This window comes from Pelobates fuscus, chromosome 4, assembly GCF_036172605.1.
Source record: "Pelobates fuscus isolate aPelFus1 chromosome 4, aPelFus1.pri, whole genome shotgun sequence".
NCBI lineage: Eukaryota > Metazoa > Chordata > Amphibia > Anura > Pelobatidae > Pelobates > Pelobates fuscus.
The window spans coordinates 160,031,493-160,048,766 of NC_086320.1; the positions used below are offsets into that span (position 1 = coordinate 160,031,493).

The following is a 17,274-nucleotide window of genomic DNA, read 5'->3' on the forward strand; positions in this document are numbered from 1 at the left end:
TCTCCAACCACACTTAGAAGCAACACTTAGATGAAGCAACCAAGCTATATTTTACTACTTCCCCTGTACTCCCTTGTTCTATCCCAGAGTCCACCTCTGCCCCTAACCAAGCGCGAGCGCACTCCAACTCACGGTTCTGGAGCAGGGGTCTGTCCATCAGCTCTACATCCAATCCATCTGGCAGTATAGGTACTCCGGCCAGCCTGCCTGTTGCCCCTCCAGGGGCCCGGCGGCTCACCCCCATGGGAGCTCCAGATCTTCTGGGGTGGATGTTTGGAGGGAGTCCTGCGTCCCTCCATCCTCTCTGGCTGATGCTAAGAAGTAGCATAGTATATTTGTCTGCAACCTTGTCAGTTTTAGGGTAACAGTCTGTTCCCTGTCGTCCTTAGGCTGAATTCCACTGTACAATACATGGATTAATACTAGCACTCCTCTACTGTTCGTATAAGGATTTGGTAGCGTATTCCATAGATGCAATGCATTGTGTGAGAATTTTCCCTTGTTGTAGTGAGAAACGGAGAATTAAGTTCTGGAATGGACCTTAGGTTATATAAGTTGTGTGGCACTCAGGTAGAGTTGGAGTTTACTGTAGAAGTGATTATGTATCCCATGATTATCGCCAATCATTCTATAAGAAATATTCGTTTAAATTGCTGAGCTTTATGAAAGTAGTTCCAAAGCAAGTGGTAAGCTACATTTTGGCTGCATCTAGCCTATAGAATAATTGATTCTATTTAGTTGATTATTTAATTTGCCATCTTACAAGATTCTATAAGTGTTCATGTACCAATATTGAAATTTTCAAATAATTTATGGATTTGATCACACTGGAGTGAATACATAATACTTCTTACTAAAAGGGTTAGTCACTAAAGTCAGAATTGCAGGGATTTCAAAGTGAATTTCAAATTTAAGGCCAAAGTAGCCAAAATGAAAGCAGTATTTTATGATTTGGCTACTTTGGACTACATTTTACAAATTTACTCTTCACTTTGAATTCCCAGTAATGCTAACTTTAGCAAAAAACCTTGTAAGTGTGACATTAAGAGTTTGATTAACAATAGTCCTGTGTGTGAAAATGTAATTGTCAATTCAGTTTCAATTCATATTTACTAGATGGACTAAGCCACATGCGGACCCAGTGGCGTACACACAATACATGGGGCCCGGTCCGAAACTGCTCCGTGGGCCCCCATTCCTCACCTCTCTCTCCTTCCCTCCCCTCTCTCCCCCGAATTTTATTCCTATAAATATATCTTAAGCCCATTAAAGACACACATTTTCTGCATTTCTGTAAACTATTCTTCAACCTCTGTTCCTGTGTGTCCAACTTGTCTGGTTACAACTACATGTTTGTTCGTCCACCCACTGTAAAGTGCTGCGGAATTTGTTGGCGCTATATAAATAATAACATAATAATAATAAGACATGCATGCATTTATTTATGCATGTTTTTCATTGGAGGTATATCTAAAAAATAGCTTGCAAAAGCTGAAGATCTCTTGGCTGCAACCTTTAAAAGCTTTCACATTTTTTCAGTCTGTGCCAGGGAATGCATCAATCAGAGGCTTCTCATTGAAAAGCCTCTGCTTCTCAATGAGGAGCCTCTTCCATTAGCTCTGTGAAGCTAACAAAAGCAGAAGAAAACCTCCCTGGCTTTCTGCTTGAAAATCAGCACATTTATTAACTGTCACAAATATGACATCATGATGAATTCAAATAAGTGTTAATAATTATGATACCATCAAATTAAAAATATATTAAGAAAACCATATTGTATTTACATAAAATAGTTACCATCTCCATTTCTTGAGAACACAGTATGTTAATATAGTATATCACAAATGCGACCTCTTGTGGAAGAAGAGCCAAGGTGCAGCTATAAATATTGAATTGCATGTGTTGTTAAGCAAGACAAATATTTATTTTCTTTTACCAAAAGTCAATAGCTAGGGAGAAAAAACCCCAACATATTATCGTATGAGGTATTCTGTTTTGTATCTAAATATGTAAACTATGACATATCATTGATTTATTGTGTATTATTTTTTCATGCATTTAATCCCCCCAATCCCCCCAAAATAGATTTAGCTTTGAATGTCACACATTTGCTGCAAAGCCCTGGATGCTGCCATGACCAGAAAGCAGAGGAGTATCAATAACCAGTCCTGATCCTACCATAAATTTCAATAGATGCAGTGTGCACATCTGAGGATCATTGAATATGTTCGTTAAAATTAAAGGATCACTATAGGGTCAGGAACACAAACATGTATTCCTGACCCTATAGTGTTAAAAACGCCATCTAGCCCCCTTGAGCCCCTCATGCCTCCATAAATATAGTAAAAATCTTTCTGTATTCAAGCCTGAAGCTGTAAATCTGCGTGCTGTTAGACTCAGTAAAACAAGCAGTCTGCTGACATGTGGTAGCCTAATCCAATCACAGTGCTTCCCCATAGGATTGGCTGAGACTGACAAAGAGGCAGATCAGGGGCAGAGCCAGCATGATTCAAACACAGCCCTGGCCAATCAGCATCTCTTAATAGAGATTAATTGAATCAATGAATCTCTATGAGGAAAGTTCAGTGTCTGCATGCAGAGGGAGGAGATACTGAATCGCAGGATGCTGTGCACAGTGCTGCCCTGTGCTCTTCTGACAGCAGATCTGAGTGGATAAAGGCATATTATGCCTCCATCAACTCCGAAGTCCCTCTGGTTCACTCTGAGTGACTGCAACTGGAGGTGTTTCTAGCTTTCAATGTAAACACTGTATTTTCTCAGAAAATACAGTGTTTACATGAGAAAGGCTGCAGGGAGCTATAGTTCTCACCTGAACAACCTCATTAAGCTGAAGTTGTTCAGGTTACTATAGTGTCCCTTTAAGAAAATATCATAAAAATGACAGTGATGTTATGGCAATCATCTATACTCTGATCAGCCACAATATTAAAACCATATATTAATATTGTGTAGTTCCCCCTCGTGCTGTCAAAACAGCTCTGAGGCGTTCACAAGACCTCTGAACGTGTCCTGTGTTATCTGGCACATTAGCCGTCAGACATTAGCAGCATATCCTTTAAGTCCTGCAAGGTGTTAATTGTTCCATCACATCCCACAAATGCTCAATCAAAGTGATATCCTCCACCACCCAAACAATCCAAGGGCCATAAACCCGAACAGGCAGAACAACCTGCGAACACAAGGGACCCCCAGCAAGAAGGGTACAGACAGTTATTTAGAATAAACATCTTCTACCACTCTCCCCCCCACAACACCCCCCCCCTCCCGATTCCCTTACCCCCAAGAACAAGGTTACGCTCACCCATATGTGTGTTTACACCAACTTGACAAACAAATGTTTAGAAAAGCATACGAAAGAATACCCTATTCCCCACCCTTCTTATGTCTGTACCCCACCCCAAACCCAAGACTAAATAACAACAGATGCTAACAAGAATGTTGATATTGTTTTTTTTAACTTAAGTTAACATGTGCTGAAACCACCGATAAATATCCGGCATATAAGCCCGGACTGTTTGACCTCTATAAATTACACTTGTATGTTACGCGAAACTTGTACCACGAACTCTAATACCCTGTTTTCGCTTCTGTACCCCCACCCCATAAAACAAAAACTTTAAAAATAAAGAATTTATAAACAAAAAAATTGAGATCCTCCAGCCTCCCTACTTCACATAGTGCAACCTGTTGCCATCTCTTCCCCAGGTAAACGATGCACACACACGGCCACCCACGTGATCTAATAGAAAATGTGATTCATCAGACCAGTTAAACTTCTTCCATTACTCCATGGTTGCGTTCTTACGCTCACGTCCCCATTGAAGGCGCTTTTGGTGGTTGACATGGGTCATCAGAAGCACATTGACTGGTCTGTGGTTACAGCAAACTGCATTGTGTGTTTTGACACATTTCTATCATGTCCAGCAATTTAATCTACAGTAGTTCTTCTGTGTGATCAAACCAGATTGGCTAGTCTTTGCTCCCCTGTGCATCAATGAGACTTGGGCACCCATGACCCTGATGCCAATTGAGTGGTTGCCCTTTCTTGCACCATTTTTTTTGTCAATCTTTGTTTTTATTGAGGCAAAAGATGAGTCGTTACAGAAAGTAAAACAAGGGGTTAATGCAAGAAAAATACACGTTATGCATAACTGGTTTTTTCAAGGGCTGCATGTATTCCCGAGAATAATGGCCTCTTTTTTTTTTAAATGGAAGTTTCAATGCATGAGTGAACAGAATCATCTCACAATGCCACAACAGCATATGCAAGATTGGTGATATGACAACGTTACACAATTATGACATTTAGGTTTTAGCACATTTTTAGGTAAAGAGTAAATCATGCAGTACATTCACGTCGAACGATTCTGCACCGAGATTAAAGAAAAACGCTTAAACAAGCCGTGGTGAATGACAGGTAAATTATAACAGGGTGAATAGTTATACTTTGCTTCAACAGTATAGATAGGTGAGTAAAGCTGTGCCCTGTGTTACATCTAGACTTAGAAAGTGTGTGCTGAATTGCATGCTAGGTATGATTCCATTGTAGCTGCTTATGTAGGCACCGTTCGGATGCTCTCGAAGTATATCACGTTTAACTTTTAGTCGTGTGGTTGCATGTTAAATAAAACACATACTCCTGTGTCACTGCCACGGCAGGGCAGGTGGAGAAAAAACATAGGTGACGGTTATACCATGACATGCAGAGCAATTGCCCCGATTTTACACTTAAGGTGTTTTAGTAGGCAAGCTGAGTGTAGTAAAATAGACATATTATAAGCCTAATACGCATACTAGCTAACATGTATTGAGCGGATAGTAGGTTATTCTAGCAGTTTAGCATGTTAGGTACTGAAAATAAAATCTCACACAGGAGTGTTACTGCTGGCGGCTTTTAGGATATTTGGCCCAAGTCCTAGGTGCGTGTCAATAAGTTTGTGGGGCAACAGCTAGCGAGTCCGTTATCATCCTGTGGTATGCTCGTCCCCCTCAGCTGAATACGGCATTATGTCTCAGGGTGGATGTTGCTCGGTTCTTTGCTGGGATGCAGATCCGCCCCAGTTCGTCACGGTAGCTGGGTCTTCCCGATGTCGTGGTGATACTGCGTCTGTGGGACGCCCATCTTCGGCCCGAGGCCTTAGTAGGTGCTCGTGCCTGTTCGCCATTGATGCCATCAACAGGATCATGGGCCCATGGTTTCGCCGGATCACGGTGTTCTTCCTGGGGGTATGGCTGGCTATGGAGGGGTTCCTCCTGTTGAGCACCCAGCTCTTTCCAGGCAGATCCCCCTTGAGGCAGAGCCATGGACATCACTAGCCTACCCTCTTTTACCCCTCCCACCAGAGTCTTGATTTACAGGACACCAATATTGGAAGGTATGAGTGCGTACAAAAGCGAAGATGCATTTCACAGAATCTTCAGTGTGCAAATGCAGGGTGTGTTTCTGTGCAACGTCATTATGTGGACTTGAGAGTGTATTTCTGTGGAGCGTCAGTGTGAGAACATGGGGGTGTATTTCCTTGAAGAGTCAGTGTATGGATATGGGGGTGTATTTCTGTGGAACGCCATTGTGTGGACGTGAGGGTATATTTCTGTATATACCAGAGATTAAACGAGAGACAGGTCTGGGAGAGTGTGTTGTGAGTGTGTGGAGGCTGCCTGTTGTGTTGTGTGTGGAGGCTATGTAGTATTGTGTATGTGTGGGTAGATTGCTCTTCTACTCTGCAAGTGCCTTGACAATGAGAGTGCAAAGGAGAGAGATCTGGGCTTGCAAGAGAGAACTTGGAGGTTTACAAATATGTCTAATAAGGCTACATGACCATGCATGGGCAACTGCCCTGGGGTTCTTCTCTCTTATTGTGCAGTCTCTCTGTGGGTGTCAGGATTATATTGATCCAGCACGCAGAATAGTATCACACCCTAGAGCTAAGGGTAACTTCTTACTGGGCTTTAGAATGGCCGGACTTAATGTACCCGAGAATAGTCAGAAAACTAGCCGAGGTCAGGGACACAGAATGAGACACAGCGATAAGGAAAAGCCAAAAGTCAAGGGTAACAGAAATCAGTGAAGTCAAAACTAAGCCAAAGTCAAACACCAGAAAAACACGATCAGGAACACACTCTTGCATAACCATCTAAGGGAAAACACGACATGGCAATGAGCTAAGGAATAAGTGAGTTTAAATAACCCCCTTGCAGATCCGATTGGCTGTACCTAGCCCTTGACCCCAAAACGTGCGTGTGCGTCTTTTGCATGACGTCACCCGCACGTCGACGTCATCTTTACTGTGGATGGATGTGGGGCTATATAAGTGTGTGGGTCCGCAGCGGCTGGCGTGCACCGACATGCCCCACAAGCCAGGGATCATGGCAGAAAACCGCCGAGTGGCATTCCCCTCAATCTTCAGAAGGTAATTATCTCAGTTTTTGCCACATGGAAACGAACGATATGTGACAGTGGGTTTGCTATGTTGCTGCATTGGTCCTACACATGCTTCTGTATCCACCTTATGTGTCTCGCAAAAGCCCTGCAGTAGAGAGTTAACCATTATATGTGTTTATATGTTACATAGATCGTTACATGGCCGAGACTTGCATCCAGAGTACCTGGTCTAGCTTAGTGGCTGTCACTGCCAGGCAGTAAAGTGTCCCTTTATGCAATATTGGAAAAAGGGGCCAGACAGTGGGCACCCGAGAATCAAGGAGACCCACGAGACAGATGAGTGACAGAAGAGGTTTACGTTCCACCGTGGAATGGTACTGAAATACTGTGGCTTGACCATCAGGGGAAATAGATTGCCTATGGAAAAGAATATACTATACGTCCAATGTGTGCGCAAAACCTCCTTTCTTTTTATCCCCAAAAAAGTGAGGGCACCCAGGATATTTGGCAAAATAATTTATTATGGTCTTGGGTGGAATTTCTAAAAAGTCTTGGTTTGTTTCCATATTTTTTATTTAAAGGACCACTCTAGGGGCCAGGAAAACATACTCGTTTTCCTGGCACTAGAGTGCCCTGAGGGTGCCCCCACCCTCAGGGACCCCCTCCCGCCCGGCTCTGGAAAGGGGAAAGGGGTAAAAACTTACCTTTTTCCAGCGGTGGGCGGAGAGCTCTCCTCCTCCGATCCTCCTCTTCTCCTCCCCGTCGGCTGAATGCGCACGCGCGGCAAGAGCTGCGCGCGCATTCAGCCGGTCACATAGGAAAGCATTCATAATGCTTTCCTATGGATGCTTGCGTGCTCTCACTGTGATTTTCACAGTGAGAATCACGCAAGCGCCTCTAGCGGCTGTCAGTGAGACAGCCACTAGAGGAAATAGGGGAAGGCTTAACCCATTCACAAACATAGCAGTTTCTTTGAAACTGCTATGTTTATGAAAAAATGGGTTAACCCTAGAAGGACCTGCCACACAGACCACTTCATTAAGCTGAAGTGGTCTGGGTGCCTAGAGTGGTCCTTTAACACTAAAACTCCAAATTTGATTTTTGTTGCTATACAAAAACAGGAAAGAAATGATCTAATTTCAGGTCATGGCTCATCTTCTGTATCTGTAGCGCTTAAAGTGGAACCACAGCTGGAAAATACCATTAGAGAACACGGAAGCCGTGTCGGTGAGAATACTCCCACTCGCGATTGACAATCTTGAAAGCAATGTCTTCATAAGGAGGCCCAGCATGGAAACTTAATGTAGCAAAGTCCTTGTTGTCATGGCAAGCCTCCAAGAAATATTCCGGAGTAGATCGTTTGTCAATCAAGTCTGGATAAAATATGTTGAATTTGTAGCCCTGGACAATTTAGGGGGGAGGATTGTCAAAGTCATAATGCGTTTGGTTGTATTTGTTCCACTCAAAGCTTGTATGGACACGATTGAAGAAACAAGATTTTCGAGGCCTATATTTGTCCGCCCATAGGTAAGCTTTGCTTGTGACTGGGATCTCCACACTGAACTGGGCCTCATCACCATCCATACCTTCTTTCGCTTTCCTGATAAAGATGTCTTCAGGGCTCACACTGGCATCACCTGTGACTTGTAGTTGTTGCCTGCAGAGCACCAGTCTTTGTTGGTCCTCTTCAAAGTCTACTACATGAGCATCAAAAGGCAGCTCCTGGTTACTTAGCAGCTTGGGGCTGTATTTTCCAGCACCATAATCATTGAGGCTCTGCTGGATTAGGTCTTCTTCCATGAGTACAGACTCCCCACCTTCACCCTTGCCATCACCTTCTTGGGCACTGCTAGAATCCTCTGGGGCATTGGCTGCAGAGGATGAGCCAGGCAGGATGAGGCAAACTCTCCCTGGTCTGGCCTGTCATTAGGAGATTCAGGTTCCTGTTTTATAATGGGAAAGAGAGGCTCGCTTTCCACACCCTGCTCTTGCTTCAGTTTGAAGAGTTTCTGACGCAAGACGTCCTGGTGTCTCTCTTGAAGCCTAGCTCTGGCCATGTAAGCCCTAAGCTGCTGCAGGAAACTCTCCCAATACCCAATATCCAGGTTCGGTCCTCCTTTTCTAATCTTGCTTTCGATTCCTTGAAAAATCACCTGAAGCTGGTTGTATGTCTTTCCTTTAAATACATCCTGTACATTGGTGGTGACAGAGGCATTAACCCCTTCTCGTCTTTCACAGTCCGCCAGGTAAGCCAAGGTTTCTGGTAAAGTCCACTGATGCCCTTCAAGGTGGGTCATCTGGTCTGACAGCCTGATATCTCTGGGGTATCCCCGCAGGCAGATCCGCTGTGTGGTGCGTTCATGCCTCCCGCCGGCATATGAAGCCCCTCCGTGCTGTGTGTTCTGGGTACCATGCCGCTGCTGGTTCCTCGTGGCCATCAGTGGGGATCCTGTACAAGCTGATCTTAAGGCCCAGGAAGGCAATCGCGGCAGCCAAGCCTCCTCCGTGAGTAGGTAGACAGGGACTTCCAAGATGGGCCATCACTTGTGTTCAGGCTTGTGATTCGCAGGTAGGGGTTATGCTCAGCAAGCTGTTGTTTCTGCCTGCGGGCAGGCGAAGCTGTGTTGCGCGGTATTGGTCACATTGCCACCATTTTTGTGCCCAGGCGCGTGATGCACAGTGCCAGGTAAGCTGGATGGTGGGCCAGTGGAGGGCGGTATTTTCCTCAGTTGGGGACCAGGATAACCCCCCCCGGTCCATAAGGGGGGAAGCGGGACCCGCGAGTTGCATCGCAAGGCCGTTGCTTGGCAGCCAGGTTTGCAAACAGGGCGGCGGCCGTCCGCCCCGCTCTTCACCCTCTTAGGCCACAGACCCCGAAGCCTCATATCACCCACAGGGGCTCCGAAACTCCCGATCTCGGGGACCGCGGTGGCTCCAGCAACTGCCCAGATACCTGTCACAACTTTTGGTCGCTGGTAGGGTTGTATTGCTTGGGTTTCATGCCATAGTAGACCAAATTTGTCAGGAGCCTCTCCAGCCCGCGACCGGTCAGCATGGCGGTCGGGCCCCGCCCTATATTGTGTTTTTTGTACTGTTTTCACCCATTTGTGTGGCTTAGGCCCATGCACTCAACCTCTTGATTTACCCATAAACTGGATGATATCCTTCTACAGGCCTACTCATTTCACTAATATGAAACTATAACTGCTATATCAACCTACCCTAGAGTTCACTAGTACCCAATACCACAATTTCACTCTGTTTGTGCTGAAGTTCTTAATGCAGCCCCATGAGGCTATTTCTAATTCAGGCCCAATCGAATAAGTTTAATTGTCTTCCTCTTCCTAGCCATATTGTCTGACTCTGGTGGATTGTATGGAGGTTTTGTGTCTCATCGTAGCTTACTCTGATGCAGTATCCTTTGTTATGTAAAACCTTTGTCCCCTATTACAGAAACTTATGCTACACCTTTTCATGTCCTTTCTTCCTTTTCTGTCCAAGTGTTGCTCCATTTGCAGGCCCACATTGTCTTTGGTTACATTGGAGACCAGCACATTGGGGTTGAGTGCAATGTAGAGGTTGCTGCAAGGTCATAGGACTTGGTCTCCTCTAGAAGCAATTCTACAATTCAATGTGCTTGAGCTTTCGACAATCATTGATGCTCCCACGTTGTTCTATTTCTGAATGTACTTTGTGCACAATTACTCAAAATTGGCTACCTGCTTTCAGGCTATTTCTGGCTGCCCAAGTCAAAGTTTCATTATTTGCCAAGCAATCAAGAAACTCTGAGTGGAGATGGTGTGATGGGCTCCCAGTCACAGAAGTTCAGTGTTAAACCATTCAAAAATGGTTTAACACTGTAATGCTAGGCAGTGACTGGTGACTCCAGGCCAAATAATAACGTCAATGAGATGAAACGTTCATGGGGCCAGAGTATTCCTTTAATTAAAACCATTACTATAGAACCACAACTTATGCAGCTTATTTGGCTGCTAGGTGTGTTCTTAGTATGCAGCTGGACTGACATCCTTTTGACACTACAAGTGTTGTGGACTACACAACAATGCTCGGTCAATAATATTGGAGAAAGGATGTCTGGAATTTGTTGAAGTTAATCATCCACTGGATTGTCTAAAATTGATTGTCCCTGGAACAAATGGACAAATTCCTATCTTTTGGATTTCTTACCAGGTTGTACTGAAAGCTGTTGGTGCCATTTCCCCAAAATTATTAACTAAAAATATTTATTTATACTGGAATGATTGTACTTATTCAGACAAACTGTTCAGGAAGTGTCGGTGATAGACGCGCAGCACATCCAGTTTTCCTATAATTATTTTTCTTAAATTCAGTTTCCCCCTATATTTTTTCAGTTTGTAGACTTTTTCTTCTTGCTGTGTGTTATTAGATTGGTCTGCGTGTATGGGTCTGGTCTGTTTCACTGCCATGCATGAACAAACATCAATAAACAGCACTTTTCATGGAACTTACTGGTGAACATTTACGGGATATCAGATAAGTGAGGCTATGTTTACTTTTTTGTAACTTTTGTTTATGGCTTTGTTTAACAGATTGTACTGATGGAAAGTGAAATCAAACAACTGCCTTTCTCTTATATGTAGTGGTACCATTATGCTTATGATCTTTCTTAAATCATCTAGTAAAATCTTAACATTTAAACGGTAAGCTTTGTGATATTCTTAAAGGACCACTCTAGGCACCCAGACCACTTCAGCTTAATGAAGTGGTCTGGGTGCCTGGTCCAGCTAGGATTAACCCTTTTTTATATAAACATAGCAGTTTCAGAGAAACTGCTATGTTTATATAAGGGTTAAGCCAGCCTCTAAATCCTCTAGTGGCTGTCTCATTGACAGCCGCTAGAGGCGCTTGCGTGATTCTCACTGTGAAAATCACAGTGAGAGCACGCAAGCGTCCATAGGAAAGCATTGTAAATGCTTTCCTATGCGACTGGCTGAATGCGCGCGCAGCTCTTGCCGCGCATGAGCATTCAGCCGAAAAGTAGGATCGGAGGCGGAAAGGAGGAGGAGCGCTGGAATAAAGGTAAGTTTTAACCCTTTCCCCTCCCCAGAGCCGGGCGGGAGGTGGTCCCTGAGGGTGGGGGCACCCTCAGGGCACTATAGTGCCAGGAAAACGAATATGTTTCCCTGGCACTATAGTGGTCCTTTTACAAAGAAAAATCTAATGCAAGCTACATCATGCCAGAGAACCATCTCTAAAGAGATCTTTTCAGACTATTCCCTAGAGTGCACTGTGTTTATCTCCTGCCTCGTGCCCTGTTAGTGGTTCATTAAACTGTGCTGATTGTGAGAGATTTATGACTGAGGACAAACAGTTTCCAAGTTATGTTATGGCTTGTTACAGTGTAGAGATTTCACACCAGAGACAAAAACCTTGGTGGTTTCACAACTTGCCTTTTATCCTATTGAATTAACACTATTCTTACTGAATATATCACAAGCAAGATAATCTTTCTTGTCAATGTCCACAATAATTTAATTACAGTACTTGTACCCTAATAATATTTTCAGGGCTAAAATTATATTCCGCTGTACTCATGTGACACCAGAGCACTGATATATTGAAGATAATCAAAATAAATGATCCAACACTCCTCCTTTAGGGAAAGTAGTCCTTTCAAAAGCATCTCAAAGCTACAGCATTTGCTGAACTTTTGAAGCACTTTATTAAAGGAACACTTTAGTGTTAGGAATACAAATATGAATCCCTAATGCAAGAGTGTTCCTGTGCAGACTATTTTTCAGTTCTCCCTTGCTAAGCATTAACATAAAATAATAATAATGTTTTATATACCTTTTCTCAGCTCTGTGGCAACTGTGACGCTGCTTACCTCTCCGTCTCACGCAACTTCATGGAAGAGGTGCGGCCTCCTGTGCCAATGTCCAATAAATGCGCCAAATAGAGGAGCATTGGGGGCATAATTTCTGGATCTAATGTGAATCAAGGCTTTCCTGCTGGGCTTCCACGTCATGTGACACGTGACAGAGTTTTATTCGGTCAGTGCAGTGGAAGCCACTAGAGTTTGACTAAACCATGCAATGTAAACATTTCTTTTTTTTTCAAGGACAGAGAGACACTGTAGTGAAGTGGTCTGGGTGATTATAGTGTTTGTTTAAAGCACTACTTTTACTAAATGAGAAGTGCTGGAGAGATACCTGACTATTTTCTTTCATTATCTACATATTGTTGAATTAGTGGAGCCAGAGTCACTCCACTCTCTTAGACAATTATTGGATACCTCCAAACATTTCAAATGGACAATGAGAGACAGTGTGTATATTCTGAAATTTTTTAGATCACTTACTAATAACAATGTATGCAATTTAAATGTAAGTTAATTGATATAGCCTGTGTCTAAACACATGTTTACTGTGCCATGTATTATATATACAGTCTCAAAAACAATATGGGGCTCCTAGAAGTGACATTAAATCATAAAAGAGGGACAGACCAATTTGGGCCCAATGCAAGCACTGTCCCCCTTAAATAGGGACACTTGGGAGGTATGTATGGTGTATGCATGCTACATTATCTTTTTAGTTAAAATAGTATGTTATACTATTAAAAAATAAATCAACTTAAATCATGAAGTTTTTTTTGTTTTTTTCCAGCTATCAGTGTAAATAATTTACAATAATAATACAAATATTTTTAAAGATTTAAGTTTTTTGTTTTTTATTATAGGATAACATATTTTAACATGTAGTAATGGTAACTCCTGTTGAAGATACACGTTTGTTGTGTGATTCCCCAGTGTGTCCGCCTGAGCAACAGTATAGCAATATAATAAACATTCCTTGTTAGGATTCTGGCAAAGCAATGCAGCAGCAGGTTTGATCCTTTCCAGCTACCGTCCCTATGTACAGTGACGTCACAACCCGGAAATGTTTTGAGTCCTGCAGGAGCCATAAGCTGCTGATTCCTAGAAGGCTGCATAGAGTGCTGTGTGCTCTCCATCCCATCTCCTGCCTGGAGTGTGGCCCTGGGAGAAGGTTCAACCTCTGCATCCAGTGTCTGTTTTGTGTGTCCATGTTACCATGCATTTTAATTCCATTTTAATAACACTGCCTGCTGCATCCTCAATGGGGGCTGCCAGGCACAAACTTCATATCCCAGAAACTAGATGGGTTTTATCCCTGCTAACACAAAGGGCAGCGAATTGTAGTGAATGGAGACCTGAATGGCAAAACCCAGGCAAAAACTGCTGGTATAGAAACTTCTCTAAATCAGCTATGGTGTCCGGTTTTACATTTTGGCCTGAATGTGCAATTCTAGTTTTACTGCAATACAATTCAATTTTTACTGAATAAACCTAAATTGTTTGCTAATTAGATAAGTGTTTTTCCCCTTTTGTAAAGTTTTGTATTTTGATGCATGTGCCCATTTGTACAATGGATGTCACTCTGCTGGTCATGACTGTCATATACAGTGCAAGGTGTCCATGTACTAGACGGAATACTGAGAAGGGTAGCAGAAATATTGTGAAGAGCATTTTTTTTTATTTATTATTTTTTTTTTTTATATATATATATATCTTACAGGAAGCCAATGTAGGGACTAACAGAAGTGTGAGGCTTGGGAGGTGTGGGCGGACAGGTAGATGAGCCTCGCTGCCGCATTCATTATGGACTGTAGCTGTGCTAGTTAGGGGCCCGTAAGACCACCGAGAAGCGGATTACAGTAGTCAAGGCGAGAAAGGACAGTAGAATGGACCAGCACCTTAGTTACATCTGGCGTTAAGTAGGGTCAGATGCGTGCAATGTTTTTGAGATGGAAGCGACAGGATTTGGCGATAGACTGAACATGAGGGGCAAAGGAGAGGTTGGAGTCAAAGAGAACACCTAGGCAGCGAGCCTATGTGGTTGAGCTGATGGTAGCACCGATGACCTGGAGGGAGACAGACACAGGAGTAGCAACACTTAAGGGAGGAAAGACCAGAATTTCAGTTTTGGTCAAGTTGAGTTTAAGGAAGTGGGCAGCCATCCAGTTAGAAATAGCAGAGAGGCAGTCAGAGACACTAGTCAAGAGGGACGGGGAGAGATCAGGAGGGGACAAGTAGATTTGCGTGTCATCTGCATATAAAGGATATTGAAAGCCAAAGGAGTAGGGGACCAAGGGCTGGACCTTGGGGGACACCAACAGAGAGGAGTTGGGGAGAAGAAGCAGAGCCAGAGAAAGAAACACTGAAAGAGCGCTGGGAGAGGTAGGAGGAGCACAAGGAGAGAGCAATAACTTGTAGACCGATATTGCGGAGGATGAGAAGAAGCTGTTTATGATCAACAGTGTCAAAAGCCGCAGACAGGTCGAGGAGAATTTGGATAGAGTAGTGACCACAAGATTTGCAGCGAGTTGATCATTGGATACTTTGGTCAGTGCCGTTTCCACAGAGTGCTTAGTGCGGAAACCAGACTGAAGCGGGTCTAGCAAAGAGTTGGACTCGAGGAAGTCTGTCAATCTCGCATAAACAACTCTTTAGGTCCCCACCCCCCTCTGTTAAAAAGGTGCAGCCTAGGTCTCCTCGTGGCTGTCCTTGCCCCCCTCTGCCTTCTTGGCTGAGATAATCAAATTTGATTATCTCAAACAATCCAATACTTTCCCATTGAAAAGTATTGGAAGGCTATTGCACATGCGGAGAAAAACGCAATACTGCGCCAATCATCTAGAGGGTGCCTGCGGGTGGGGGCTGTAATGGGTACAGAATGTATAGGGGATCTAGAGAGTGCCTGGGGGTAGGAGCTGTAGTGGGTGCAAAGGGGTAGGTACTGTAGTGGGTGCTGGGGTTAGGGACTGTAGAGGGGGAAAGGAGGTATGGGCTGCAGGGGGTGTAGGCTGTAGTGAGTGCAGGGGGTATAGAGGATCTAGAGGGTGCCTGGGGGTAGGGTTTGTTGTGGGTGCAGGGGGGTATGGGCTGTAGTGGGTTTAGGGGCTGTAGTAGGGTCATGGAAAAATAAGGGCCGGAGAGGGGGTATTGGTTGTAGTATGTGCAGGGGGTAGGGATCTTGAGGGTGTCTCGGGGTATGGGCTGTTGTGGTTGCAGCAGGTAGGGGCTTTTGTGGGTGCAGGGGGTAAGTGTTGTAGTGGGTGCATCGGGGTAGGGTCTGTGGTAAGTATAGGGGGCTGTAGTGGGTGATAAGCCATAGTTGTGGGTGCCTGGGGGTAATAGGAGTTGTTGTAGGATCAGAGGTATATGAGGTGTAGAGCGTTAGTGGGGCTTTGGTTAGTAATGGGTTGGAGTGTAGAAGCAGTTAAGGGGCAGTAGTGGGGGAGATACATGCTAAAAACATTTTTAATGAAGAAGAAAAAAAAAGATTTAAAAATATACATACCGTATATATATATTCCCCCCTCCCTCAGTCTTACCTTTGGCCAGAGAGGGGGGAATCCTTATTCTGGGGGAGATGCTTCATATGCCTCATGCTTCCTGTAACACAGATTAGGGCAGCTCTGCATGACATGATGTTACTTCCTGAACCAGCCACACGGAGCGGGCCTGAGCAGTCTTACTGTGGGCACCTTACTGAGTGCAGGCTTGCTGGGGAGATTGTTTAACTACCCAGCTCAGCCATTACTGCACTGCAGCAGGGGCGGGCTCCCAAGAGCCTCGGTCCATGACCGATTTGCCTGAGTGCTCAGTCCGCCCCTGGTTGTTTGTTATGTGATGCTTAGAATGCCCCTTTAAGGGGTTTTGGAAAAAGGTTTATTGGGTTTTAATGAAGTCAGATTGTTCCACATAATCATGAAAAAAGGGCTAGTGTGCTTGCATGGTGTGCAAATGTTTTATCATAGTTTTTCACATGTGGTACCAAAAAGCATTGTACATTAGTATACAGCAGAAATTAGGTTTAATGTGTCTTTACTATCCCTTTATTTACTGCCCTCCTGACTGAGTTGTTCTTGAAGTGAACCACGTCTTGATTGCATTTTTAATTGTGCATATTCACAGCAAGTTGTCTTAGTGAGGACAATGTCAGAGGATTCTCAAAGAAACTTCCGCTCTGTCTACTATGAGAAAGTTGGTTTTCGTGGTGTTGAAGAAAAGAAATCTTTGGAGATCTTATTAAAGGATGACCGTTTGGGTGAGAACAGTACTAATACAGGCTAACACTGATGCATTTGCAATTATACCATAAAACTTTAAAGGGAAATAGTCGTGAGGTTTGGGCTGTACCAAAAAAAGAGAGAATCTAAAAGGATGTTTTTTGTTGTTGTTTTTTTATAATGTGCATGGAATGGCTATATTTTAAATGTATGTAAAATGTTCTTAAAATTATTATTGTCTTTCTTAGTAAAATAGACTGAAGCACAATAATACTGTCAAGATTTTATGTGCCATTTTCTTTAGAATCAAAGCAGATCTGTCATTTTATTTTAATATTCTCATTTTCAAAGCCCCTTCTTCATTTGTTCTTTCTTAAAAAAAAAAAAAAAGGGACTACTTTTTCCTTATGTAGAACCAACAGGTTGATAAAGGGTGGAGCTTTACTCAAGCTCCAATGTCTTTGTCAACATTGTCATTGGCCCAGTATTTAAGTGCCCACTTCCCTCCAGTGCCGTGTCATGCCCTGTTGTGGCGCTTCTCTGCTCCTGAATGTTGACTTTTGAGCATGCCCAGATATGGTCAATGATATACATATCTGGGCACCACCTTCTAAGGAAATTGAAGATGGCAGCGTCTAGAAATAAGACCAGGGACTGGCAATATATTAATATGTTAGTAATGGTAAGTAAAGCTGGTTCCCAGGTCTGAAAATAGCTGGGGTGGCGGGGGCATCGGTGGGTATCACTTGTTGTTCTTGTAGTTGAGGACATGATACGGAAATGCATACTTGTTT

At 43.6% G+C, this 17,274-nt stretch overlaps 1 protein-coding gene and 1 pseudogene across 3 annotated transcripts in view; one reads left to right on the forward strand and one right to left on the reverse strand.

Moving 5' to 3' along the window:
* Positions 1 to 7,554: 7,554 nt before the first annotated feature.
* LOC134609383 (splicing factor Cactin-like) lies at positions 7,555 to 8,700 on the reverse strand (annotated as a pseudogene).
* A 4,633-nt stretch (positions 8,701 to 13,333) lies between these two features.
* The window catches only part of TBC1D7 (TBC1 domain family member 7), a 34,941-nt gene continuing 31,000 nt past the window's right edge, over positions 13,334 to 17,274 (forward strand). The window contains exons 1-2 of one of the 3 annotated variants that reach the window (XM_063451713.1): positions 13,334 to 13,454; positions 16,386 to 16,518. In XM_063451713.1, the coding sequence (XP_063307783.1) occupies positions 16,407 to 16,518 (112 nt within the window). In that variant the 5' untranslated portion in view covers positions 13,334 to 13,454; positions 16,386 to 16,406. Of the gene's footprint in view, positions 13,455 to 13,569; positions 13,678 to 16,385; positions 16,519 to 17,274 lie in introns of those variants that run through there. The other 2 variants (XM_063451712.1, XM_063451711.1) reach the window with 2 other exon arrangements.